Source organism: Aspergillus undulatus, assembly GCF_047715775.1.
Source record: "Aspergillus undulatus strain CBS 261.88 unplaced genomic scaffold BDV17scaffold_5, whole genome shotgun sequence".
Classification (NCBI taxonomy): domain Eukaryota; kingdom Fungi; phylum Ascomycota; class Eurotiomycetes; order Eurotiales; family Aspergillaceae; genus Aspergillus; species Aspergillus undulatus.
The window spans coordinates 485590-512135 of NW_027396609.1; the positions used below are offsets into that span (position 1 = coordinate 485590).

The following is a 26546-nucleotide window of genomic DNA, read 5'->3' on the forward strand; positions in this document are numbered from 1 at the left end:
TCCGGATCGCGTCCGACGCGGTTTCCTCGCGGAGATTGGCAGAATAATATTGGAGAGCAGGCCTCGAGACCCGGCTTCATTTCTGAGATTGTCGCTTCCTGCTTTTTTTCACTCTCACTTCACTTCCTTCGATCATGTCGTTCACGAAATGATAGTGGCCGACCATTAACACGAATACTATGGACAGCTTCTCAGCCACCGCCCGGAACTGGGGAGCTGTGTTCGGTTTCAGAAGGGAGAAAGAGCCTGAACACAATGCCCCTCGAATGATCGCGGTTGAGGTTCCTGTGCTTTCCAACCTCGAGGAATATGAGTGGCCCCCTGGACACCATACTGTTCGGTATATTATCCAGGAGGTATCATCGGAGGACAGTTACGAGCCTTCATATTCCGTCAAGCTCGAGAGCGGCGAAACCCAAGTCGTACGTTCTACCTACACGAACATTTTTTGGAACATTTTGTCACTAACAGCGCACCTTCCTCGTTAGATTACCTCTTTGCGCTTACAGACCCTCGAGAATGGCGCAGAGGCTCTTGAGACTTTCCAGAATTCGCGCGTGAAATACCGTGCACCTACCAGCGAGCCAAAGTCGGAGAGCGATGAAGAAGAGGAAGAGGAAGACGAGGAAGAAATTGCCGCAATCAGTTCCCCGGAACCAGAATTGAGCGACAGCAGGCCGACACGGCGGGCGAAAAAGACCAAGTTCACTGAATTCTTTGGGATCATTAGCAGCGACGATGAAAAGAGGGAAACGTCAGACTCGAGTGACAGCCCGATTGTCACGTCTAGGTCAAGACGAAGCGGGTTGAGAAGGAAGCGTCCTCGGTACCGAGATGCTATTGATAGCGACTCGGATATTGATACACGAGCTGGCACCAGGACATCGACTCGACAACGAAAGGTCATGCGGCGCAATCTTCGTGAGATATACGAAGATGATATTTCCGAATACGAGGCCGTTCTTTCAAAACATCAGAAATACGTCGGGACCAAAGAGAAATTCGAGAAGATGCCAACAAGTGATCCGTTCCGTTCTCGCCATCGTAACACCTGCGAAGTCTGCTCTCTTAAGGGAGATCATCCTGATAAAGGACCCCTGGTCTTTTGCCAAGGCTGTACAGATGCCTACCATCAAGTCTGCTTAGGCCCACGAACTGCCCGCGAGCATCTTGTGACCAAAGTTGCGAGCGATAAGTTCATTCTTCAATGTCGTCGTTGCTTAGGTTCAGCTCACACGAAGGATCCGAAGTTCCCTCGCCAAGGGTACTGCACCGGCTGCAACAAGAAAGGGAAGATGTCCGCGCCTTTAAGACAGCGCCTAACATCGAAACAAGAGCAGCAACTACGAGAAGAGAATGGTGGTGAAGATCCCATCACAACCGTTGGGTCATACCTCATTAATAATGAAGACAATTTACTTTTCCGATGCAGGGCCTGCCATAGATCTTTCCATTTTGATCATCTCCCCTCGTCAGGCACGTCCTCCTGGCAGTGTCATGATTGCCTGTCATTGCCCGGAGAGGTCAACGCCATGGTCGCTTGGCGGCCGATGAGTTCTGCTTCCAAGAATTCGCCTAAAACCCCCGAGCTGGAGAAGGAGTACCTCATAAAGTGGAAGGGCAAATCATACGCCCATTGTACGTGGATGCCCGGCAGTTGGGTTTGGGGCTATATCAACCCGGTGATGCGCCGGTCTTTCTTGAAATCAGACAAGGCTCAAATGCCACGGATGACTGCGGAAGAGGCCATTCCAGACGACTATTTACGGGTTGATATCGTCTTCGATGTCAAATATTCGGATGATGACCTTCACGTTTACGGCGAGGATTACGAAGCCGACCTTGAGCGCGTTGATAATGTTTCGCAGGCCTATGTGAAGTTCAAAGGATTGCCCTATGAGGATGCTGTCTGGGAAGACCCACCAGACCCGAGCAATACCGACAGTTGGAATGACTTCAAATCTGCCTATGCCGACTGGGCTAAGAAACCCTACATTGGCCCGCCCAATCAAAGCTCGTTGCGAAAACACCTTGCCAATGTCAGAAAGCAAAAGTTCAAATCGAAAGATTCTCAACCGAAGATCATGACAGGCGGCGAAATCATGGATTACCAGCGAGATGGCTTGAACTGGCTCTATTACAAGTGGTTCAAGCAGCAAAATGCAATTCTTGCTGATGAGATGGGCCTTGGCAAAACTATACAGGTAATAGGTCTGCTGGCAACACTGATTCAAGATCACAAGTGCTGGCCGTTTCTAATTGTGGTACCAAACTCAACGTGTCCGAATTGGAGGAAAGAATTCAAGACCTGGGTTCCCTCGATACGCGCTGTTACATACTACGGTTCGTCCCTAGCCCGCAAGCTAGCACAAGAACACGAGATGTTTATTCGAGGTGACCCTGATCTCAAGTGTCACGTTGTCATAACCTCCTACGAAACAATGGTGGATGATTCTTCTCGAAGAGTGTTGTCAAAGATACCCTGGGCCGGCCTGATTGTCGATGAAGGGCAGCGACTGAAAAGCGACAAGAGCCAAATTCACGAAGGCTTGTCGAAGATGAGCTTCCCCTTCAAAGTGTTGATGACTGGCACGCCTTTACAGAACAACATAAGGGAACTTTTCAACCTCCTTCAGTTCTGCGATCAGTCCCAAAACGCCCAAGAACTAGAGGAGAAGTATGGAACCCTGTCGAAGGAGAATATTCCAGAGCTTCACGATCTAATCCGGCCTTTCTTCCTCCGTCGGACTAAGTCTCAGGTTCTCACTTTTCTTCCACCAGTTGCTCAGATTATTGTGCCTGCTTCAATGTCTGTTCTCCAGAAGAAGCTTTACAAGTCTATCCTTGCCAAGAACCCACAGCTCATCAAAGCCATTTTCCAGAGGAATGATGGAGATGATCAGCCCCTGAAGCAGAACGAGCGTCATAATTTGAACAACATTTTGATGCAACTGCGCAAGTGCCTATGCCACCCTTTTATCTATAGTAAGGCGATCGAGGAGCGCACTGATGACCCTGACATAGCCCACCGGAACTTAGTGGATGCTGCTGGAAAGCTGCAATTGCTGGAACTCATGCTGCCGAAACTCCAGGCGCGCGGCCATAGGGTGCTGATCTTTAGCCAATTTCTTGAGAACTTAGATGTCATGGAAGACTTCCTTGATGGGCTGGGTCTGCCTCATCGCCGCCTTGACGGAAGAATGACCTCGCTTGAGAAGCAGAAAATGATTGACGATTATAATGCTGAGAACTCGCCGTATTTCGCTTTTCTTCTGTCCACGAGATCTGGCGGTGTGGGAATTAACCTTGCTACTGCCGATACTGTCATCATTATGGACCCCGACTTCAATCCGCATCAAGATATGCAAGCGTTATCCCGTGCTCACCGCATAGGACAAAAGAACAAGGTCCTTGTCTTTCAACTCATGGTCCGGGGCAGTGCTGAGGAGAAGATTATGCAGATCGGCAAGAAGAAGATGGTTCTCGACCACGTCCTAATCGATCGAATGGCTGCAGAAGAGGATGACGGAAAGGACTTAGAGTCCATTCTTCGGCATGGAGCCAAAGCACTATTTGATGAGGATGAGTCTGGAGACGTGATCTACACCCCCGAGTCTGTCGATAAGCTTCTTGATCGAAGTCAGATGGAGCAAGCCAGAACCCCAGATGCAGACGCCTCCGCTTCTGAATTCAGCTTTGCTCGAGTTTGGGCCAACGACGGACAGACACTGGATGACCAACTTCATGTTTCCGAGGAAGATGGAAATATCGGCACTGATACTTGGGAGAAGATCTTACAAGAGCGCGAGCGGGCCGCAGCCGAAGAGGCAAGGAAGAAAGCAGAAATTCTCGGTCGTGGCAAGCGTAAAAGGGCAAATGTTGACTACGGTGTCAATGAGCCAGATCCATCACCTGCGAAATCGCGTACGGGTCAGCAAGCGGAAAGCGATGACGAATTCCATGATGAGGATGCAGCTGCAGAGTCCGATTACAGCATGGGTGACGCCGTCAGCGATCCTGATATGCCCATGAAAAGACCCAAAGTCAGGCCGTTCGAGCGCGTCATAGCTCCCCCTCAACCAACCCAGACGCCTCAACCATCTCAAACGCCGGCGGCGAACGGCTCAAAGGTGGATGGAACGTCAGATCGAAATGGCAATCAGTGTTTTGTCTGCAACGGCGCCCACCCTGTCGGGTCTTGTCCTTTAAAGGTGGCCGGGGTTGAACACTGCGGTCTCTGCGGCCTCGCTCACTATGGACATGCTCGCACATGCCCACACTTGAGATCAGACGTTCAGATAACGAGGATGATAGAGGCCTTGAAACAGAGCAATGAGGATCGGCATTTGGTTGCGCTAGCAAAGAAGTACTGCTATGGTATAAAGGGTGATCTCGCGCAGCGCAAGAGAAGGGAGTCGGGTAAGGCAGCAGGTGGCTCAGCAAACCAGACTCCTTCCAACCAAACCGCAGCAGCTTCTCAGAGGCCTAGTATCCCTCCCGCTGGGCAGCCGGTGGTAGATCTCACTGGAAACTCGGCGAATGGTTATAGGAACGGGCAACCTAGCGCAAATTGGTCTCAAACTAATGATCATGAGATGTACAGTGCCGTGAGCAGCTACTTATCTGGAAGGAAGTGATCTTGGCCGCTCTCTTCGTTCTTTTGGGACTCTCGATTTGGCAGCATTTTTGAGCGGGCGTCGGGCGGTTCTGTCTTTTTTGTATAGAGGAAACAATTATACCACGATTAGTCAATGAAATAAACATCAAAAGAATATCAACGTCTCAGTGCCTGAATTGGTATGGGGGGGGTATTGTTGTGGTCACATGGGCCAAGATATAAAATATTTAAATCACTGAGCTGGGGAAACCTTCCCTAAACCTCGTCCTTCAACTGGGAACATCGCCCACGTATGCTGTGTCGACCCGACCAGTTGATACGACGAACATGGGTTCGTTGAGTACATCAATTACATTTTGATTACCGAGACAATTCCCAGCCGCAACTCCTTCGAGGATTGTGGAAGGTCTCGAACGTATCGACCGGCCCACCGACTGTGAAGGACGATTCACAGTATCCGCGTTTTCTATCATAAGGGTACGTCCCACACCTCAATTGCTGAAACAAGGCTCCAGATACAAAGCTGCTGTTCTAACAACTTCATACAGGAGATTTCCCGGGCTGTGCTACCTGACGATCAGCCAGGGCCAACAACAATCGATTGAGACGCGAGTAAGCGCCGCCCCAGGAGACCTGTCAAAGGACAAAGCGGGCATGGGGCTGGAAGCTTCGTTTTCCAGAACAAAATGGATAGGTACGCCGGCCAAAAGAAAACAGTCAGGGAACAGCAGGCAGAACAGTGAAGGCAGAGGGCGAAGCCTGCAGCCAACCGGGGGGATGGTTGTACTGGCCAGCTAATCAACCCATGGGCAAACACTGGCAAAAGTTAAGTGGACCGTCTCTTTCTTCTGCTATCTTCTTTTTTTTTTGAGAGTTCTTTTCTGTCCTTCATTTTCCTCTGTTTGACTTTGGTGTTCGACTATTCAATATGTTCTGTTGATTGCCGTGTAAATTGCTTTCTTTTTCCGCTTGATTTCTACTGTATATATCCTCTTTGACAGAGGATGACCGCAAGAAGCCCGGTTTTTACTATATATCATTCACTCTCCTTCCCTCAGCCTCCTCCCTATGTACAGCGAGAGGAGGAGAAAGGCCATGTCTAGAACTTGATGGCCTCCCCGTTTCCAGCAACTTGAATTGCAACCTGAGCACATTTCTCTCAGCCTTGCTTTCGCCAATCCCATACATCGGTTGTGCGAATCAAATTTTCCCTACCAGTCACTACATTCACTACTCTCATTCACTTTTCTCATGATACCCATTTCCCTCCCCCTCCCTCGCCACCGCTTCTAGCATTTAAGCAGCCATTCTCCCCCACAACCCCCCCCCCCTCCCCCTACTGCGCCGGTACTGACCAACACAATCCCTTTCTTCTTCTCCCTCTTTCCGCAGAAGGACTGAACTCAGCGAGATTCGGACGTGTACCATCATGTCTTCCTCGCTTCGTCCTCAGTATTTCTGTTCTCGCCCCAATGGAAATCTTACTTCCCTCATTGCAGTGGATGAACTTGCTCCTAACGTCTCCGTCCGCGGCGCGCCCCGTGTGTTGTCTCCTAGCGAAACACAGGGCATGACGAGTTTGGGAACTGTGATTCCCCGCGGCCAATTTTATCATCTTGAGGGTATCTCGCCAACTGCAAGTCGCCCCTCGTCAACCGGCGGCACGAACTACCAACCCGGCCACCACGACTTGCAGTCTGCGCTGTTGAGCATCATCAACAACGAGAATTTTGCAGTGCATGAACGAATGGGACTGAACAACTTCCTTCAGCACGTTCTTCCTCAGATCTGGCATACGAACAACCCCTCGGCTACTGGATGGCTGGTTCCGAAGAACGGTGGAAGCCCTGGTCATGGAAACGGCCAACAGGTGAGTAATAGCATCTTAAGCGCGACACAATGAAAGCTTGAGAATTCTTCGAGTAAAAGTTGCTAATTCTCGAAAAAAGACTCGTAACGTCAAGAAGGAATTCTGCTCCTACTGGATCCGTCACGGCGAATGCGATTACCAGCAACAAGGTAAGAGCCGAGATGGCTTTCTAGCAACACTGACGGCTAATCAGGTCTGTGATAGGATGTCTTTACAAGCACGAAATGCCTCTAGATAAAGAGGGGTTGGAGAAAGTCGGCCTGCGTGACATTCCCAAATGGTATCGCGAGAGGTTCAGCTTACCGAGTCTCTTGCCACACGGACATGGCCATCCGCGCCCTCATACTGCGAACAATCCTACTTGGAAGCATGATGCTCCCGTCAAGTCGATCCAGTATCCTCATCAGATGGAAAGCAACGGATCATCACAGCATTCTGATTCCGATAAGACCATCGACCAGAGATCCTTGGCTCCTCTGCCTACCCAAGAGCTTCACCAGGCGCCTGTGCTCAGCGGAACTTCGCAGATGGCTTTCAATCCTATCGCCTCACCTATGACCTCCTTCCCACAGGCACAGGCATTGATCCCCTCTCCTGGGCCCCTTAGCACCGGCAGCCAGAAGTCCGACCTCCTGTCGTGGGACCACCCGGCTAGCGACTATATGTCAACCAACAATTTGCTCTTTCGTCCCTCGAACGAGACTAGCTTGGATGCACCTAAGAAAACTCCTCACGAGGAGCTCGTCCATAGCCTTCACTCTCTCACCATGAGCCCCGGTCTACCCAGCGCAGACAGTCTCGCGAGTCCTTATGATTCCATCGCGGGCCCTGGCCGCTTCAGTAATGCTCAGAGATCACGCCGGCTGTATGAGGGTCCCCAAAATGCTTTGTCCATTAATATCCCCGAGCAGGCCAACATGCACGGTTACCATAACCAGGTCGCAGTATCTTCCAACGACGTCTCCCCTGCCTCCAAAGCGACCGGCTCCCAGCTCACCAGCCCCGGGCTAGGCACTCCTCACGGAAGCAACATATCAGTCTCCCCTCCCCACGGCGTTGACGTTTCTCCTACCGCTCGCTCTCACGCGGCCGGTGCTGTTCCCAACAACTATTTCCGTCGTGGGAATAGCAAGGGTCCTAGACGTCCTTTTGACGCCTTTGGTGGAAGAAAGTCTCACAACAAGCGATCTGGTGAATCCTCCGAGGACGATTTGCTTCCCGGTGGAAAGTAGTAGTCGATCACTTCGCTATGTCAACGCTACTGCAGTCTATACATTCGGCTCCGTCATACTATTTCCACTCAAGCGAGCATTTCTTTTTCCTGTCCTTCTGTTACAGCATCGGCATCGGCGTCGTCGTCTAGGGCAAAACAAAACTATAACCACAACGTCTTCCAACACAACACAACCCTCGATACGACCCGACGTGGCCTCCCATGGCTTAATTATACCTACAGCCCTGCTTGTCAGGGGCCCTGTACGTTAAATATGAATCGACGAAGAGAAACTGTGCGGTTTCGGTTTGAAAGCAACATGCTTGTGATAGGGCTGTCTTATTGTCGTATCACAACCCTTGATGTACGATCTTGGGATAGTCTACCACAGCCAGTCAATAGGGCTTGGTGGAATCTACGACTGGTTGGATTATCTCGTTCGACACTTACTTGTTTCCGATTTCCTTTCCTTTCCCGTTCTCGTTTCTTGTTCGTTTATTTATTTATGGCTTCGACAGCTCTCTTCTTCCTTGTTTTTTCGTGTCGATTTTTTTCACCTTCCCTACCCTAACCCACATTTCACCATCTCCTTCCCCTTCTCATTCCTTTCCTTACATGCTATGTGTTACGTGTTTCCCTTGTACCATTTCATCTGTTCCTTGTCCGCTGCCTTCTATTCTGTATTATACTGGGATGGGTCCTCTCGTTTATACCGGTTGTCCCGGCTATAATGGGCGGTGGCGAGAACAGAAAACATAGAAAAAAAGGGAGGGCACGGTAGGGGTTGGCCGTCTGTCCAGATGGAAGGGAGTAGGGCGGGCATTTCCTTTTTCTTAACTTTTCCTAACAAAATTTGATGATGCGTTCCTATATTCAACTTCCAGTGGTTTAGTTCTATAGAGTATGTCCAAGAGGACGGGAGAAATTGGGGGATACCAGGATTGGAAACAACCGGCGCTGCTTGCTAATGTTACTAGATATGCGGATAAGAGTCAATGAAGTGGTAATAAGTGTCTGATATAATATAGTACATGACATGAAAAGAAATCTAAACGACCCTGCGATGCGCCGCCCTGGAGTCGCCGAGTATTCAGCAAGCTTACAAAATATAGATAGTTAGATTGTACAACAATCGCCTAGGGCTCAGTCCGCGTCCGCGATCTCAATGGGGCCTAGCGAAGTCTTGGCTTCGCCCTCTGCCCCTTCGCTCCCATAGCACCCATCTTTAAAGCAACCTTCTGACGCTCCGCATCCGCCTTGGCCTGCAACGCCGGGTTCAACGAGGGGAGAGCCTGGATCGCCTTGGCAACAACTTCGTTTCCATCGACGGCATCGTTTAGACTCTTGAGTTGGAGGCGTCTCCGTTCCGCACGGTCAGCCTCGAGCTGCTTCTTGCGCACCTCCGTCATGATCCATGATTCGGGGAACTGGTGGCGGATCTTGGGCTTGTGGTGGCGGAGGTCGAGAGGAATGTCCGCGAATGAGTCGCCCTCTTTCGCTTCCTTGAGAAGGGTGCCGATGATATCGCCTAGGTAACGTTTGTTTTGGGCGCGGGTGTTGAATTTCTCGCAGGACATCTTGACGATGTCTGTGTCTGGGTTGTAGCGGGGACCGACGAGCTTGAGGAATGTCTGGCGTTGCGCTTCGGTGAGGTGCTTGGGGACGAGATCGCGGCTGGCGAGCTCAACGACGACTTTGTTTTCGGCGGGATGGGATTCGCCCATGTATGTGGTGTAGCGGAAGCGGAGGATGTGGGTTTCGGGGGGGAGTGTAAAAGGTTGGGCCAGTTCTAATGAGAGTCAGTTCGATAGGCCCATCAACTCGTCTGAAGAAAATTTACTTACTGCTTAGATGTGGCATATCCCAAGCAGCAATCCGAGCATACTCTCTCATTTCGCGATGTAACTCGAGCTCCGCGTGGGCCATCGAAGTAATTTCGTCGTCGTAGAATTCAGTGTCATCCGGCACAATACCAAACTCATCATCTTCCTCGTCAGCCCAGAAGCCGTTAACCTTCTTTTGACGCGGGAACCGTATAGGCGGCCCTGATTTCTCGATCTCTCGCACGTCCGCATCGATGGCCGCAAGGGTCTTTTTTCGTTCTTTGGGGTCGTTTATTTCGTCGGCATACTGGCGGTACGAAGCATGGAATTCCTCGCGCTCTTCCGGTGACAGCAAGTCGTACCTCTTTCGCGCCTCCTTGTCCAGCATATCCAGAGAGAACTCGGGCACCTGCGGCATGTCTTCAATGCGAAAAGGGCCTTTCGGTTCTGGCGTGTCGGGGTCTTCGTGCACGAATGTCGGAACTGAGGCAGAGAATGGACGGTATGAGAGGGCAATTGGGCCTCTACGGGCCATTACCTGGGCGGAACGGCCCAGGCACCTTGCTAATAAGACCATTGTGTGCGGGGATGAGGCTGTCTTGCCGGTCTGGAGAGATTTCGCCGGAGGTGTTTTTTTGGCGCATGTTGAATTGGCCTTGGCGGCGCTAGTACCGATTGGGCGGTCCTGTGACGGGGCCATTCAACGAGCTTCATCCCGCTCTTCCCTTGTCCAGCACCGCGGATGTTGGTCAAGAATAATGCTATATGCAGCTCTAGTCTGCAAGTGGATACTATTGCAAATGCTCTGAGTTCAGGAAAATCTATCCCTGTACAGTGTTGTGAACAGTGACGAAACCAGTCAACATCGACCTCTCATATCAACCCCCCAAGTCCAGTATGGACCAGCAGGCGCAGAAGGTATGTTTTGTCACAGTGGGAGCTACGGCCTCCTTTCACCTTCTGCTGAAGTCACTTCTGGATCCTACTTTCTTGAGTGCCTTGCACCAGCACGGGTATACCGATCTTCTTATACAATATGGAAAGGACGGACAGCAGCTCTTTGAAGAGTTCGAGGAGAAATTCCCACACGGCGACCTCAACCGACATGGCATAACGGTGGTGGGCTTTGATTTCAACCCAGCTGGCCTGGACGACGAGATGCGTTTAGCTAAACCCAAACCCTCCGAGAACCGAAGTAGCGGGTTGGTCATCAGTCACGCAGGTAATACATCCTTACTGCAACTTTGAATGGTGACTGACAGTTGTTCGAAATGTCCAGGTTCTGGCAGCATTCTCTCAGCGCTGAGATCCGGTGTCCCCCTTGTCGTGGTGCCTAACCCCACTCTTCAGGACAATCACCAGGAAGAGCTTGCCGAAGTACTTCAGGATGAAGGCTACGCGATATGGAGTAGCTATAAGTATGCAATTTTTCCTCAGAACCGACTATTCTTTGCGAGTTGCTGATCTTATATAGAGATGTGTCTGCTGCGCTCGACCGCGCAGAAACCTTGCGGACTCAAATGCTCGGATGGCCTCCGGTCCAGGCTATGCGCGAGAGAGCGCCACAGAGTCTAGAAGGTGTCGTTTCGGAGGAGATGGGATATTTGGATTAGGACTTGTTCGGACGGAAGTTATTGAAATTCGCCGCTTGACAAGCGCGGAAGTTTTTTTTTTTTTTTTTCTCTGGGATTGGAGTATGGCGGGACCTGCATGTATACTTGGAACTCAACTATCACCTGGATTAGAAGATATTGGACTGATAATGGGCTTGTTCAAGTGCATGCCCTGGAGTGTTTGCGTGTTGACTCTGTATACTCTGGGTGGCCCGAGCTTCTGTGGAGGCCTTCTCCTAATCTGGTTTGGCTTCAGCCAACGCGCAGAAAGCCTCCTGTTCTCAACGAAGACCGACCAATTCTCCTCTTCGCTCTCTCCTTGCCAAATCATTTCGATAATTGAGGTGTCATACCGCCTATTTGTCCGCTGCCAGCCTCACTTGTTCCGGATAAACAGCTTCCTGGCCGCGGGGCCGCCGCCTCACAAACAAACCCGCGCTCACAAAACATCTCCCCGATCCCTCAAACGCACTTCCCACTCACCCATTCCTCCCCGCAATGACTGAGGCCACTCTTCACAACGCGCCAATCGTCATCGACAATGGCAGCGGTACCATCCGCGCCGGGTTCGCCGGCGAGGAAATCCCCTCTTGCTACTTCCCTTCGTTTGTCGGTCGGCCAAAACACCCGCGGGTCATGGCCGGCGGTCTAGAAGGCGACGTCTTCATCGGACAACGAGCCCAGGAATTGCGCGGCCTGATGAAGATTCGGTACCCACTAGAACACGGAATCGTGACGGACTGGGACGATATGGAGAAAATCTGGCACTATGTGTATGAAAACGAGCTCAAGACGCTGCCGGAAGAGCACCCCGTTCTCCTGACCGAGCCACCGCTCAACCCGCGCAAGAACCGCGATATCGCTGCCCAGATCATGTTTGAGACTTTTAATGTTCCGGCGCTTTATACTTCGATTCAGGCTGTGTTGTCGCTGTATGCTTCTGGAAGGACAACTGGTGTGGTTTTGGACTCAGGGGATGGTGTCTCTCATGCGGTTCCGGTGTTTGAGGGGTTTGCGATCCCCAATAGTATTCGGCGGATCGATGTTGCGGGGAGAGATGTGACGGAACAGTTACAGCTGCTGCTTCGGAAGACCGGGAATGTGCTCCATACCAGTGCGGAGAAGGAGGTCGTGCGGATGATCAAGGAGAAGGTCTGCTACGTTTCTCTGGACCCGAAGCGGGAGGAGAAGGACTGGGTGAACAGCTACAAATCAGAGTCGAAGTACGCGGACTACGTGTTGCCGGACGGGCATAAGATCAAGGTATGTGGTGCAAATCGAGAGGGTTGACACAAGCTGACGTTCACCCTGTAGATTGGCCAAGAACGCTTCCGTGCGCCTGAGATTCTCTTCGACCCCGAGCTCATTGGTCTCGAATACCCCGGTGTACACCAGATCGTCCAGGATGCCATCATCCGCACGGATCTTGACCTGCGGAAGTCGCTGTATCTCAACATCGTCCTCTCCGGTGGATCCACACTCTGCAAGAACTTCCCAGACCGTCTAATGCGCGAGATCAAGCGACTGGCCGTGGAGGATATGAAGATTCGCATTTCCGCTCCTGCTGAGCGAAAGTACACAACCTGGATCGGTGGAGGGATTCTTGCTGGGCTCAGCACGTTCCGAAAGGTAAGCTTTACGTTCACTACATCTGGATTAGGCGCTAACAGGTTGTAGATGTGGGTTAGCGCAGACGAATGGCACGAGGACCCTGAGATCATCCACCGGAAGTTTGCTTAGACAATCCAGTCTTCGACTAAGTATGTGCAAAGCTCAGCCACCCTGCTAGGGCACGGCTGCAGCATGAAACAGCACCAGAAACGCGAATCACCGGAGCACCCTAGAAGCTCTAACCGAAAGACCGACCTTCCTAGCTCCATGCGGCGGATAGAACACAGCCGCTTTTGATACCCCATTTCTTTTTCAAGGTCCTGTTTCCCATTTAGCCTTTCACGCCAAACTCTCATCATCAACACCGACGACTTTTGATTTTTACGAAGTCCCGCCATTCGCACATGCAGCGTAATTGCATACTAGTACAGCGCACACTCCTAACAAACTACCTTACCTATTCCTCGACACACGCAAGTGGACGAGAGGGCATCTCCTCAAGCGGTCGAATCTCTAGATTCTTCCTCCCCTCTTCTATTCTACGCGTTTATCCCCTTCCCCTTCGTTCTTGTGTTATTTACAGCACTGGGTATCAACAGACCTAACGTTCTTAGTTAGGAGTCTGCGTGTAAATAATCGAATCTGACTTGGGATAGAGATGATCACCTTGGAAGGCTCCTCGAACATCCATTTTCGCAATAGGCTTTGCGCGTTGTGACTTGTATCACTTTCTGCTCGTCCCTAATCTGTAATGACCCTTCTGATTAGCAATCCTGGGGGTTGATCAACTCAATCTGAGTCTGACTGACCATTCGCATCCATGTCATTCACTCCCACCACCAACCACCCAAAGGGGTAAACAAGCTATCGTTCATACTCGGTCTACTACCTATCTCCGAGGGGCTCATTATGCTCCTACAAAGTAAGTCTAAATGCCATGAAGTCGTCCGCCCCTGCTACCATTCCTGGCTCTCATGATCGATTTCAGACACTCTCCTTAGGATTTCAATATCAACCCATTCTACCATAGGCCATAATCCGGGAGGTTTCAAGCATCCCGAAGTCGCCCAAGCCCAGTGGCACAAAGGTGTCAGATACTTCGATTTGGTCATTCTAGGTATAGGGCTCAGTAAAACATGCGTACGAGATCTAATATGGGTCGCTCCTTCCCTTCCGCCGAAGCGCTCACACCGGGCCGTGCCTTCCTTAAGCGCCAGTCGCTCCTTCCCTACCGGAAATTCGTAACTTCCTGAACCGTCGGGCTGGTCGCTCCTTCCTTCGATGGCATTGGGTCCATCCCGAGGTCGTGCCTTCCTGTTTAGTAGGTAGCATCGCAGCGTTCTTTCCGCAGCCCTCGTACCTCTCCCTCTGTATAAAATATATCTTGGCCGAGGTAAAGTCACGGGTATGCCTTGTGATTTGGTATCACGCCTCACCGGCCTTCTTGCCTTAGGTAGAGTGAGTGCTCTCCCACCTACAGAGCATTCGTGCCTAATGCCTGCTATGTGGAGTGGAGAGCGTCTCTCCAGAGGCTTTTCCGTTTGAATTGCATGGAGTCATATTTGAATGTGACGTAATGTTTCTGGAATTTCTTTGCGACGCCCACGTGGATAGGGTATGCATTCAGTCATAGATATTGCCTTAGGCCACGGGCGTTGGGTTGGAACTTGGAACGAATACCACGCCTGACTGTAGTCTTGCTGGACCATTATTGAGTCAGGGAATGCATCAGTTCCAGTGTGGACTGAGCAAATTTTCCTTTTCTCGCTGTGGATCAAGAGTCAAGGACCCAAGAATCAGGAATAGCAGCCTTGATGGTAATGGTGGTGGTGACGTGAGGCATAGACGTCCACGAACTATACATAGAAATTAGGGTTAGATCTGGGCATCAGATCAGGATCTGCTCTTGGGTAAGAAATAGAATAGCCCGCGTGGCTTGTACGACGCAAGGCATCAGGATATTCAATATTAGAACCCTATTTTCTTTTTGCAAAGAACAGGCAGAGTTTTTTTTCATGCTATTTTTGCTTTTCAATTTTTGTTTTTTTTTTTCGAGGCTATGTCGTGCCTACCAGGTGACGTGCCCGAGATCTCAAGATGAATTCTCCACGCCACCACGTCCGACGTCGACTGTCGATCACGAGCGTGGCGTCATCGGTGATCGACATGACACGTTCCTGAGAATCCTGACCTTCAGGCACAGCAGATTTATCTTATTTAATTTATTTTTACATATCTACGAATAAGCAAAGTGATCGAGGTCATGCAAAAGTGTTTGTTTTTTCTGATTGATTCAAGATAAGCTAACTAAGTACATGGGTAGATTGTAAAAAATCGATGGCGACTCCGTTCTTGGCAGGGCAAATAGCCGTACCAAGGTTCCCAGACAGACTAATCCAAGATAGTATGGATGAATAGGAAATTCAACAGTCCAGAGACTGGGGTATCATAATGTTGAAGAATTGGGTTGTTTGGTGCGAAGACAGGTTGGTTAAAGAGATGTTCGTGTCGGTAAGGGGGTTGTAGAAAAGAAGCGAAATGAAGGATTAAAGGCGTAGGGCGTAGGTAGAATTGAGATTTTGAGAGTATCGGTGAGCGGTGATTGATTGACGACAGAGTAGAGATAGATATTCGAAGGAGAGGAAATCAAAATCAAAAACTTTTGTGGTGATCATAAGTCGTAAGTCGTAAATTGTTGGACCAAACGCCGCGAGATGCGTTGGAAGTCGCTGAAGAGAACGAGTCAAGTAAAGGCGCAAAGAACGAAGCATCACGATGTCTTTCGTCTACTATGCCATGCCCTTGATCTTTTCCCAGCTTTTCTCCAGGCCGCGGCGAGCCATGTCGCGTGCACGGTCACTGGTCGAAGAGAGATTGCTCTTTGCTGAGCCCTGGCTGGTCGATGAAAATTTGCGGGAGAGCGTGCTCTCATAGTCGTTGTCGCGGTGGACCATGTTGCCTGCGCCGCCGCGGCCAACGTGGTAGACGGGGGCGCCGCGACGCATCTCACGCTCGAGCTCCTCGTCGAAGCTGAAGATGGCGCGTTCGCTGCTGCGGTGGACGTTGCCGGCGCCACCACGGCCAGAGGTGAATGTTGCAGGGACGTGAGAGTCGAGGCGGGTGAGAGATGCAGGGCCCGTTGCTGTTCGGGAGTCGGTGGTCTTGGTGTTCTTCAGGTTGATGACATTGCCTGCTCCTCCGCGTGCCGTGTGCAGAGCTGGGCGTCCGCTGTGCGGTACAGAGGGGTGCGGCTCGACGAGGTGGTAGTTGACGGGCATGGTGATAGATGCTGTTCTATGCTCGTGTAGATGAATGCAAGAACGCTGAAGTCAACGTAGAAGATCAAGAAGATCAGGAACGCGAGGGAGAAAAGTCTTATTATTGTGTGATTCTTTGTGAGCTGTAGTCAAAGTGAACCAGAGATTGCGGCGGGGGCAGCAGCTCTATATAGACTGGGTCCAGGAGAGCTGTTCCGGGGAAAGCAAGGCCAGGTAGGCCAAGCAGGGCACGCAATTCCGCCTGTGCGCATGGTGAGTGGCAGACAGTCGTCAGAGACCCCGTCGCGCCGACTCGCAGACCCCTTCCAGGCACACCGCGACGGTCACACGCTGAGTCCGCAGTGGAGCTCAACCTCTTGCTCATCGTCAATGCGCTTAGCAAATTTCTCATCGAGGATCCATCGCCAAAACAACCCCGTCAGGTGCCCGTATTTTACGGTATTATTACACTTGCACTCGCAGCGCTTAAAGCAGCACCTGCCTCCTGAGCCAGTCAAATAAGGTGAAGACCCGCCCAGGTGATGACTGACCCTCAGACTATTGGTCAATCATAGTTGTAGTGAGGTATTTGTCCCTGCTGCTTTAAGAATCATCTGACATGCAACCGGCCAGTCAGCGCTGTGGCGAAACGTAACAGAAACTATCCACCACCAATGAAAGAAGCGGTCGGGGCACAAGGCAGGCTGCGGTGGTTTTGTGAGGGTAATGGAAACCATCGCTTTTGTCTGCTTTCAGTTTCCACGACGATGATGATCTCTGGGCATAAACACAAGAGCAGACACATTCGTCAAGGGATGGCCTCGAGCAGTTGGTCAACTGTCATTACCGGACTTTCTGTATATTGCCAGTCCGCTACGTCGCCAGAAACACACATGGCCCTGTTACTCTTAAAGATCTGAAGTAGATCTGGCGCTTACAACCGCTTGCCGCCCAGCAACAGCCAACAGAAAAATGACTCAAGCCTCGTCTCAGGAGAATTTTTGACCCCGCAGGATCGAGTGAGCGTCAAGCTGTCAAGCACAATTGCATCATCGCCATCTGGGGCCATCAGCTGAGGGAATTTCGAAGCGCTGAGCTGCTTCCACGAGGCAAGGGCGTGCTTTGATGCGATTGATGGTGATGCAGTGGCCGGGCGCTTGGCAGGAGATCATTATTGTTCCTCGCTGCGAATTTCTCACCGATTCGCTTGGCAAGAACACGGTCTCCCTATTCAGGAGTCAGGGGTGACCTCGATGAACTCTTACTATTAGCCAGACTACTGGCACAGAGTAGATACTCTGTATGTTCATGTAACAGAGCCATGGAGCACCTGGTTGAGTAATGGATACAACTATACTGCATGGCCGTGGGATGAGGTGCATACCGTGCATTGCGCAAACCACAGGGAGGATTACCCCAGATCTGCCACGCAGGGCTGGCCTGGGCCCTGGGCGCTGACGAAAGAGGAAGCTGGCTGCCAAGCGGAAATAAGTGGGTTATTGGTGGGCTCAACTGAAAATTCTGCTGCTCCACTTCCACCTTGAGGGCCGTGTCTTGCCGTCTCGCTGCTCGCACCTTGGTATCCGTGATGAGTTGATACTGACTTGTTCCATTTTCAGAGGTTGTAGGGAGTCATGCGCTGTGCCATGGCTGACCGCATGATTGTTGATTCTGAGGCTTTGACAGAGAACTGTCAGGTAGCAAGGGACGGTGCAATAATGCTACGTATTGTACGGCGGCGACCGAGGGAAAGTAACCCTTTCCCCGGATTTTTTGCCCCAGAAATCGCTCAGGTCCCATTCGGAGTTCGGCATGACGTCCTCGTCTTCCTTTTCCTCGGCTTCCCTCCATGCGTTAAACTTGCAGCCATCACCTGACAGTAGTTTGAGGAGTCTGTCAGTCTGTCACAGACTTGCTTCTCCGCAATTCAGGTAGTCTGAGTCTTCGAAATTGGGAGAGTCTACCCCTCACTTCTCTATGTTTCGAGTCTCCTCATCCATCCCCTCACGCTCAAGGAGTCAGGGTCAATCATATCTACAGATTACAGAGTATTCTCTACGCTGACTATATGTGTATCTGCAAAAGTAGCTCCCAACACCTGTATAGAAAAAAGCCTGGGTGCTGTTGAGGCTACCTTGGAGCCATGTGAGCCTTGTTTGATGCTCGGCTCCAGGCATAGAGAGACTGGCTCAAGATGGCTTTGTCAGATTGAATCTCCAACATACCTACTGTACACCATCGCCGACATCCAAAATGCCAGGCCACTTTGGTGGATCTTGGAGAAAGCACATCTTGTTCGTCGAGGATAAGTTCGAGCACCTCTGTCTGCCTCGTCCTCGACGTGTATAAACCTAATAATAAATATTTAACCTTGTCAACCGACTGCTCGCAGCCAAGATAATTGAACGGTTCAACAAGACAGTTAGCTTTAGCAACGGCCCTGATGCCCTCGCATACTTGGCCTACCGAAGGAAACCCCCACCCCCACCTGATCTTCATAAAAGTGAGCCCTCAGCCAGCTGTCTCCAACATCTATATTTCTAGCAGGATGGGCCTAATCTCCACACTCTGTCCTATAGACCAACTCGCTCGGATCTAACCTCAGACGGCTGCGTGGTGGCCGAAATAACTCGCACCCAGCCGCCATTTGTTCAGGACCCTATCCTGCAAGCCACCGCGATTATCGCAATGGTCAATATAGCGACTTTTGATCCAGCTCTACACCGCGTTCTCCCGTTCACTACTGATTTCCTGAGGAAGCCGATGAGGCTACATCAGGCGCGATGGTGTCTAAGGACTTGGGCGCGGAGAGATCCGTGGGAGTTAAGGGGGACGTTATAGCTGCTTTTAGTAGATTTGTATCTCCGTCCTTTGGTCGAGGACATAGAGAGGATGTACTTGGCAGATCTAGTTAACAGTATGGGTCAGGGACTGACACCTTATGGCCTGGGGCACTAGAAAGCTATTCTGCCATCATTGACCGCCCTGAGATAGCATCGCATCGAATATCTTCATTGTCTCCGCATGAATCTCTCCACAGCCATATAGCAGACGGGACTTGAGAAATCCTACCGTATAACACGCATACCACAAAGCAAGCAAGATTACTACAGCTTGGTCCTACTATACCCGCTTGGCTGGAGCTATATCCCATCAAGACGACGAGTTGCAGCTACGGCGCTCAACACTCAAGATGCCGAAATATAAGTAATCCCCTGTTCTTCATACATTGTTCGCTCACTAACCATTGAGGCACTCTTCTGTAGGTATTCCATAATATGAATTCTGTCATTGATGACTCGACCCGTCGCAACGCGACCTTCACCCGCCTCATCTGAATCTGCCGCGTGCAAACGATGTACTAACACCAAGCCCGATACATAGGCGACTACTGCGATGTTTACCTGACGCACGACTCAATGAGCGTGCGCAAGGCGCATAACTCCGGCCGAAACCATTTGAGGAACGTCGTTGAGTACTACCAGCGTACGCGCCATCCACACCATGGTCCGCACTCTTGCCGTGACAGCGTAGCTCACAATTGCAATTGCAGAAATCGGACAGGAAAAGGCACAGTCGGTCATCGATTCGATCACGTCCTCGTATGCGGCTGAGGGACAGGCTGTTCCGAACCCCGCGATGGCGCCCCCCGGTGCTTTCCCGCCGCCGTTTGCGTTTGGTGGTGCGTATTGTCCTTTCTCTTCTACGTTGATATTGATATCTGGATAAAGAGCTAACGAGTCGACCGTATCATCAGGCCAATTCCCCCCTCCACCATTCGGTATGCCTCCTCCAGGACCAGGCGGCGCTCCTGCCATGCCACCACGTACGTCTCCCCAAGACAAATCACACAACGCAATCCCTCTATAACAAGCAAAACACTAACACCGCGCAGCCCCCGGAGCCCGAGGCCTCCCCTTCCCACCTCCCTTCCCACCAACATCCGGCGCACCACCCCCAGGCGCAGCAGGCCTCCCACCCCTCCCCAACATGCCAAACCTCCCTGTCGGTTCCGTCCCTCCCCCGGGCCAATTCCCCCCTCCACCAGGCGGTATGCCTTTCCCACCGCCCAACTTCCCGGGCGCTCCGCAGGGATTCCCGCCTATCGCCGGTGCGCCGGGTGCAGGTGCCCCGTTTAGTCCAAGTCCTGGACCCGGGATCCCTGGTGCGCCTGGGCCTGGTGGCCCTGGACCTGAGGGATTTGCGGCGGGTCCGCCTCCTGGTATGGCGCCGGGGATGGGAGCGCCGCCTGGGATGGGGGAGAAGCGGTAGCGGTGATATGATACGCATTGCGCATGCATTTGAGCTTGCTAAGCCAAAATTAATGGCTCGCCATGCGATGGATTACTCGTTAAGTCATTCTCCTTGTTTCTGGCGCATTGAGGAGTTTTATTCTATTCGCTTTCTATCTTGTAATTACGTTCTTTCCTTATGTGAAAGTATGAGTATGTATGAAAAGCTAAGAACACATTTCGATCCCGAGGAATAATTTCCCGGCGAGATACCTACGTCTACTCACCGTCATTCACCTACCTGAAGGGGGAAATTGTAAGAGATTCTGCAGAGGTAGTACCTATTTACGTTTACAAGTCCCGAAACCTGGACTCGACGCATTATTGTGTGAAACTCGGACATAGTGAGTGGCACACATACCAACGATTGGAATCATATATCCATATATATAGGTAGGTATATATGCATTCGAGACGCCGCGAATATTCGACCCAAGCCTGACTTTCCTAGCCGGGATACTTGAAAAGTAATATCTAAGCGCAAGCCAGACCCAGACTCAGGCTCAGATACTGTAGGACGAGAATGGCAGGAGCAGCGGGGCTTTCTGGCTAGATGGATGAATCCATCGCGCCTGCCTTGCTGAAGGGCAGGCCGGACTCGAAGATATCTATCTTGGGAAGGTGCCATGAAAGGTAGGAACTGGTAAAGAGGGAAGGAGCAGCTGCCTACTCCTGCCGCGTCTACCAAGTACTACTAATAGTATACCCGTAGATTGCACCCGCCCACCGTCTGTTGGCGATTGTTGGTGGTGATTGTCATTAATAATTCCTGCCTGTATAGAGACCAGGCATTGACACCACGGAGTAAATACCAAGTCCTACAACATCCTACGACATATCAAAGCCTGAATTGCAATATTGAAACAGCGTCTTCACGACGCAGCAATAACATTATGGTAGTGGTAGTCTTCCATAATTATAGTAGAGCAACGGTAAAAGCAAGACAGGGCCATCGGATAAACCTCTGTCAGGGAAAAAAGCACAAAGACCGCAAACCCAAGTCCTGATCTCCAGATCCAATGCTTCAGAACGCCGAGTGTAATATAGAGCAAGAGCAAGTAAAAAGGGGTAAGGAAATCCTGGTGAGGTAAAGAGGGAGAGAGAGAGCGGATGAGGAACGGAAAAGAGAGTCCAGTATATCACAGTATACGCAGGGTTGAAAAAAAAAGATCAAAAAGCAACGATGGAGAAGAATAAAAAGAGGCACTAGTAAAGTATGCTGAGTACCGCTGAATATGAGAAATGAATAAAGCACGGGTCGAGCGGTCACTCCCTTCCCGTACTCGGCCATAAGTTCATCTCTTGAGCAAAGCTAATAAAGCATTCATCGAAAAGTAAAAACAAAGCAAACACTCTTTTAGTGGTCATAACCTGCCCCCCTTTGCCATGGGCTTGCGTTGTTCTGTGTTCGGTACGGTGATGAGGTGAAGCTCCGGGGAACTGGCGATTGTGCCCGTTGAATGCTATCAGCGCCACCAGGACCTCGCGGGCTGGAGTTGTCGCTGGGGAACAATGGTAGCGATGGGTCAACGGGAGAATGAGGTGGTTGATGGGGGTTTGCGATAGGATTCGGCTCAAGGTTTTGTCGGCTAACGCTAGCGCCATTGCCGCTAGAGAATGAACCATTGTCGTCAGCGAAAGGATCGCTCTTGTAAGGAGTTGTCGTCATGTCACCACGAGCAGTTGCACCCAAGGCGTCCAGCTCGGTGGTCAACTGAGTCTGGGACTTGATGAATGAGCCACGGTCGTCCCTCATGGGTTGATAGCGTGTGTCAGGGTTCTTGGAGACAATGGCGTAGATAGAAGCGATGAGCACCAGAATCAAGAGCACCAATGCAGCGACGGCATTGATCACGAAGAAGACCACACCCATGACACCTGTAACCAGACCGGGCTGGTTAAAGACATCGGAGAAGAAGAGCAGGAAGATTGAGTTCAAGAACTGGACGGCGGCAATAGTGATGTTGTAGATGTTTGTCTTCTTGTCCATCCACGGGCGCAGAACGCTGACTGCGATCAACATAGCGGCTTCAATGATAACGTAGGCGACAGTTTGCACCACAGGAGCCGGTTGACTGAGACCAATGAACATGCCCTTGACAAGGAGATAGCCGAGCCAGGGGATGACAAAGTAGTACGCCGTTGCCCGATACTGCACATAGAGAAAACCCCATTTGTTCAAGCAAGTCGGATCGGAGTAAAGGATGTATGCCGGGTTCTTGTGCAGCGCAATTGACCGCTTCGCGAGGCTGATAACTTTGAATGAAGCCCAGCCTAAAGCCGCACAGAGGGAGATGAGCATAATCACAGCAAGCACTATTTCAGCCGGGGAATCATTGCGAGTGAACTCCCACAAACAGAGAATACACATCTGAGGGAAACCAATCAAAGTAAGACGGAACAGAATACCACGTGCAACAATTCTCCATCCGTTGCGGAAATCCTGGAACTTGTCACTCTTCATCTTTCCATGCTTAGCTAGAAGCTCGCACGCTCCCTTGAAGGCGACGACGAGAAGCATCACAATGGCCACGAAGACGACGAAGAAAATGAAACCCGTCAGAAAAATGTTGGTTTCCTCAATTCCAGCGACGAATCCAACACGCTCGATACCTCGCACTTCTTTGCTTTCCGAAGTAACTTTCTCGCCCTCCGCGCCATCACGCTTAGACATAGCACCAAGAGACCGTCCAACCAGATCGACAGCATCGTATGATCGTTTCTTGAGAACTTCAACGGAGACCGTTGATAGTTCTGAAAGAACCGTGGCAGCCGTGCCTCCTGTCGAACGCTGGTACCAGGTGCAGATATCTTGAAGAAAGCCGACGCGAATGATACCCATACTCCATTGGAAGTTCTGGGTCCAAGATTGAACGATGGGCGGCATGTGAATGGATGTCATACCAATCATCGCTTGCGATTGGTAGTAGCTGAAGAGGGACATGGCATTGGCGGCAACGTGAGCGGCGGTGTTTGAATGTCCAAGACCAGAGGTGATGGCAGAAGCAGTCAGACCTAAACCAGCGATGACGGCTGTAGTCCACCCCACTCCTTTCTGATAAACGGTCTTGCCGTTCGAAAGACTAGCCTCAAGACAAGCAACGCTCTCGTGGGTAGTGGTGGAGTTGATATAGATGCGAACAGAGGCATCAAGATCGGGAACGTTATACGCGATGCCTATGTTATTCATGTTAGTACCGTTCCTTCGCTCGTTTGCGGCTGGTATAACCTACCTGGAATTTGAGAAGCGACATCATCGCCAATAGTAACAGGGGTGTCCTTGAGGTTGATAGGACCAGTATTCATGGGACAAAGACCTTCAAGGTTCATCTCACAAGGGTCAATGGTCTGCTTCACAGCAGTGTAACCGTAAGCGTCGAGTATAAGCGTGGCTTCCACATAACCAGAGATAGATGAGACTCCATCAAAACCGATCACAAGCGAGTTGTTGTCAGGCGTATATCGGACATTGAAATATGTGGCAGTGAAGTTGGAACTCTCTTGACATAATGTGAGCGCCTTGGACTCGATAAGCCTCTGAGAGGCTACAAAAGGACTATGGAGTAGGGCGACCAGAAAATAGAGCAAAATCGATATCGACCGCATTTTGATGAGTTGAGTTTGAGCACTAGCGCTCTGATCAACGGAAAGGTAGATCGATAAGAGCTATCGCGACAACGACGACGAAAAGATCCCAGGTGGTAACGCGATGAGCCCTAGGCTTGGCGGCGCCGGATGCGGAAGGCTTTCAGAAACCTGTTCTCGAAGGAAGTATGGGGGGTGGACAGCAATTGAGTCGGAGTTGAAGGTATGGGGTTCGTAGAGTTGGCGGTATATTCGAGCGATTAGTGGGAAGCGGTCGTAGCGATGATAGTCTACAACGTCATGGATGGTTGATGGGAAAAGAGCGGAGCACCAGATGGGCGAAATGAAATTATTGTCGGAAAGGTAACTGGTAGCGAAAGCTGAAAGAAGTGAAGAGTATCGGAGAGCGAAAGTCGAGGGGTTGGAACAGTAGAAAGCGAGCGTGGCGGCGACAGCCAGTATTGCCGGGGGAGGAAGAGGTTGGATGGATGAGCGTCTCTCCTAAACCGGGGTGTTCCGGATCTGAAGTCTCGCAGCAACCAGATGGAGAGAAGAATGAGGGGGGGAGAAAACAAGCAGTGAAAAGAGGGGGATGAGAAAAGAAGATGACGGCAGATGGAATGCGTTGACCCAAGCGTGACAGCGAGAGAGGGTTGTTCAGGGGATCTCGTCGCGGTTGGAAGAGAGACGGTCGGGGAATGCAGACGGCCCAGAGGGTCAGAGCCTGAGAGGGTCAGAGGTTTGCTCGAGCGGAATGGGAATGCGAGAATGAGGAGGGCCGCTGACTCAGCACGGGGCAGAAGGGCGAGCACACCAATCAACAGTCAAGGCCCGTTTCTATTCTTATTGTTCCATCGCACCCTGTCTCGACTGAGTCGTTGTAGTCTCTCGAACTGTGAGCGGCGGCTGCAGAGTCCAGTTATCTGTGTCCCGGAAGATTTGCCTCTGGCGTCGGCAGAGTGGTCCAAGAGTCTTGAGTTCTTGTCGCAGCTCTCAGCTTCTTGACTGTTCTCAGCACCAGCGTTAAAGGACAACGAATAGTGCACGCGCGTCCTCAGGGGATCGCAGTTCCAGGCCCAATGACGGATGATTTCCGTACGCTTGATCCACTGGATCAACTTTTGATTTGTGCCCACTGATCGGCGGCGTTGATTCTTTCATAACCTGCGACGTAACGCCCAAGCGATGGCATCAGCGCTGCAGTCTCTTGTCGCCATAAACCATTCTCTACTAGTACCGTGCTCCTGCCAAGATCCGATGCCCCATACTGAACTTGAAAGCCCGCCATAAAGTTGCTCTTCTCTCCCATGGTTATTCTTCTGCCTATTCACCTCGTGGACGGCCATGTTTCAACGCTATTAATGAAGGAAATTATGGTTGTGCTAAAAGAGTTAATGTGAGACCTTGTCTTAGGCTGTTCCCTTGCAGAACGGTCTCGGCATTCAAATGGTGGCTAGTTTCTAGTTCCTGCGGTTCTAGCCTCAGATTCATGATCAAGAACACCTGCTCCCTCTCCGTACGTATCTACAAGGTCAAAAACGAGGCCGGAGTTTCTATCTACTTTCTTTCTTGTTGGACAATTGAATAAAATGGTAAGACCAAGCAAAAGAAATTTCCACTCAATTTTGCACTGGCTTAGCGCCGAGTCTTGCGCGAGAATTATTGTTCGCCCCCGTTGCACAGCCCCCTCCTGAAGGTACGAGTACGGGCACGATGGAGTTTGCCCTCAAGATTTTCTCGCTTTTAATTTCTCAACGCGGGATTCAAACAACTTGCTCTTATGAGAATGCGCCGCGGTCTCTTCCAAATTGCCAGTCATTGCCCATCCTGACAGCTGAGCGCGTCATATGCCTCTTTGCACGTGGAGTCGGATGTGACAGCTGATACCGCCGATGAGTGCATCTGACATGGATTTAGATCGTCAAGGCACCAACTCCGTTCACATAATTCTGGGGAACAATATGTAATCGCTCGATGATGCTTTTTTTGACTACAGTACGGAGTATCACGGACATTATCTAGTACAGTGGCCAGCATTCCTATTACTCTCGAACTGATACCTGTCCGAAAGGCCAGGTAGCCGAACATGGACGATGCAGCAGCAGGCCCTCCGAGGACTTGAAGCATCCAGCGGGCAGGCTTCGTCCCTTGCGCTCTGCTTCAAGCGGGTCAGCAGCGGTTTCCAGAGACTTGAAAGTTGAATTTTCTTTGTCCTCGACAGCCACTTGTGTTTAAAAACCGACCAATTTTGGTACCTGAAAGGCTTGTGCAACTCTTAGCATCAGAGACGCTCCCACAAAGGACATCTAGGCATCGATCAAACCACCAACTTCATCTCCCAGACTGGAATGACGTAGTGGCCCCCTACTTCCTCTAGGGACCGGGATCCCGATTACCGGCCCCATCCACACCATCGGTGCTAACTTCAATGAAGCTCCCTTTTCGCCAATCGCCGCAAGGCATATTCAGCTTGATAGTCTGTTTAACTTCTTTCAGCTTGCATCCAAGCCATCAGACGACCGACAGCGTGGACGTCTCAGTGGGGCTGATGCCAGGAAGATTTCGATCTACATGAGTTTGAGAAGGGCCGCAGATCAAGTCTCACTCTCAAACTGGGAGATGGAAAAAAGGCCACAGTTTCAGACTCCAGAAAATTGCGGAGGG

At 51.0% G+C, this 26546-nt stretch overlaps 10 protein-coding genes across 10 annotated transcripts; 6 read left to right on the plus strand and 4 right to left on the minus strand.

The window, feature by feature from the left end:
• Positions 1-70: 70 nt before the first annotated feature.
• On the plus strand, positions 71-4734 carry BDV17DRAFT_253646 (putative chromatin remodeling complex subunit (Chd3)). The gene is made up of 2 exons (XM_073756674.1): positions 71-422; positions 489-4734. The coding sequence occupies exons 1-2, from the start codon at positions 180-182 to the stop codon at positions 4635-4637; spliced, it is 4392 nt and encodes a 1463-aa protein (XP_073619583.1). The 5' UTR covers positions 71-179; the 3' UTR covers positions 4638-4734.
• Positions 4735-5949: 1215 nt separating this feature from the next.
• Positions 5950-7892, plus strand: BDV17DRAFT_174588 (uncharacterized protein). The gene is made up of 3 exons (XM_073754831.1): positions 5950-6488; positions 6568-6637; positions 6693-7892. The coding sequence occupies exons 1-3, from the start codon at positions 6048-6050 to the stop codon at positions 7718-7720; spliced, it is 1539 nt and encodes a 512-aa protein (XP_073619584.1). The 5' UTR covers positions 5950-6047; the 3' UTR covers positions 7721-7892.
• Positions 7893-8483, plus strand: BDV17DRAFT_174589 (uncharacterized protein). The gene has a single exon (XM_073754832.1). The coding sequence runs from the start codon at positions 8064-8066 to the stop codon at positions 8430-8432; it is 369 nt and encodes a 122-aa protein (XP_073619585.1). The 5' UTR covers positions 7893-8063; the 3' UTR covers positions 8433-8483.
• Positions 8484-8725: 242 nt separating this feature from the next.
• Positions 8726-10119, minus strand: BDV17DRAFT_253650 (mitochondrial 37S ribosomal protein mS35). The gene is made up of 2 exons (XM_073756675.1): positions 9546-10119; positions 8726-9490 (listed from the first exon to the last, which is right to left on the minus strand). Exons 1-2 carry the CDS (start codon positions 10099-10101, stop codon positions 8874-8876), a joined length of 1173 nt encoding a protein of 390 aa, XP_073619586.1. The 5' UTR covers positions 10102-10119; the 3' UTR covers positions 8726-8873.
• A 118-nt stretch (positions 10120-10237) lies between these two features.
• Positions 10238-11317, plus strand: alg13 (N-acetylglucosaminyldiphosphodolichol N-acetylglucosaminyltransferase catalytic subunit ALG13). The gene is made up of 3 exons (XM_073756676.1): positions 10238-10746; positions 10804-10942; positions 10999-11317. Exons 1-3 carry the CDS (start codon positions 10422-10424, stop codon positions 11135-11137), a joined length of 603 nt encoding a protein of 200 aa, XP_073619587.1. The 5' UTR covers positions 10238-10421; the 3' UTR covers positions 11138-11317.
• Positions 11318-11441: 124 nt separating this feature from the next.
• BDV17DRAFT_253653 (actin-related protein ArpA) lies at positions 11442-13467 on the plus strand. Its single transcript, XM_073756677.1, has 3 exons — positions 11442-12400; positions 12452-12766; positions 12815-13467. The coding sequence occupies exons 1-3, from the start codon at positions 11636-11638 to the stop codon at positions 12875-12877; spliced, it is 1143 nt and encodes a 380-aa protein (XP_073619588.1). The 5' UTR covers positions 11442-11635; the 3' UTR covers positions 12878-13467.
• Positions 13468-13561: 94 nt separating this feature from the next.
• BDV17DRAFT_253654 (uncharacterized protein) lies at positions 13562-14557 on the minus strand. The gene has a single exon (XM_073756678.1). It carries the CDS (start codon positions 13858-13860, stop codon positions 13705-13707), a length of 156 nt encoding a protein of 51 aa, XP_073619589.1. The 5' UTR covers positions 13861-14557; the 3' UTR covers positions 13562-13704.
• Positions 14558-14800: 243 nt separating this feature from the next.
• On the minus strand, positions 14801-16376 carry BDV17DRAFT_253656 (DUF3602 domain-containing protein). The gene is made up of 2 exons (XM_073756679.1): positions 15072-16376; positions 14801-15021 (listed from the first exon to the last, which is right to left on the minus strand). The coding sequence occupies exon 1, from the start codon at positions 16024-16026 to the stop codon at positions 15538-15540; it is 489 nt and encodes a 162-aa protein (XP_073619590.1). The 5' UTR covers positions 16027-16376; the 3' UTR covers positions 14801-15021; positions 15072-15537.
• A 3001-nt stretch (positions 16377-19377) lies between these two features.
• Positions 19378-20584, plus strand: BDV17DRAFT_174659 (uncharacterized protein). The gene is made up of 3 exons (XM_073754833.1): positions 19378-19491; positions 19559-19687; positions 19763-20584. Exons 2-3 carry the CDS (start codon positions 19610-19612, stop codon positions 20492-20494), a joined length of 810 nt encoding a protein of 269 aa, XP_073619591.1. The 5' UTR covers positions 19378-19491; positions 19559-19609; the 3' UTR covers positions 20495-20584.
• Positions 20585-21654: 1070 nt separating this feature from the next.
• On the minus strand, positions 21655-23903 carry BDV17DRAFT_279488 (transient receptor potential ion channel family protein; the record flags this gene model as incomplete). Its single annotated transcript, XM_073759724.1, has 2 exons — positions 21655-23474; positions 23531-23903. 2 exons carry the CDS (start codon positions 23901-23903, stop codon positions 21655-21657), a joined length of 2193 nt encoding a protein of 730 aa, XP_073619592.1.
• Positions 23904-26546: the final 2643 nt, after the last annotated feature.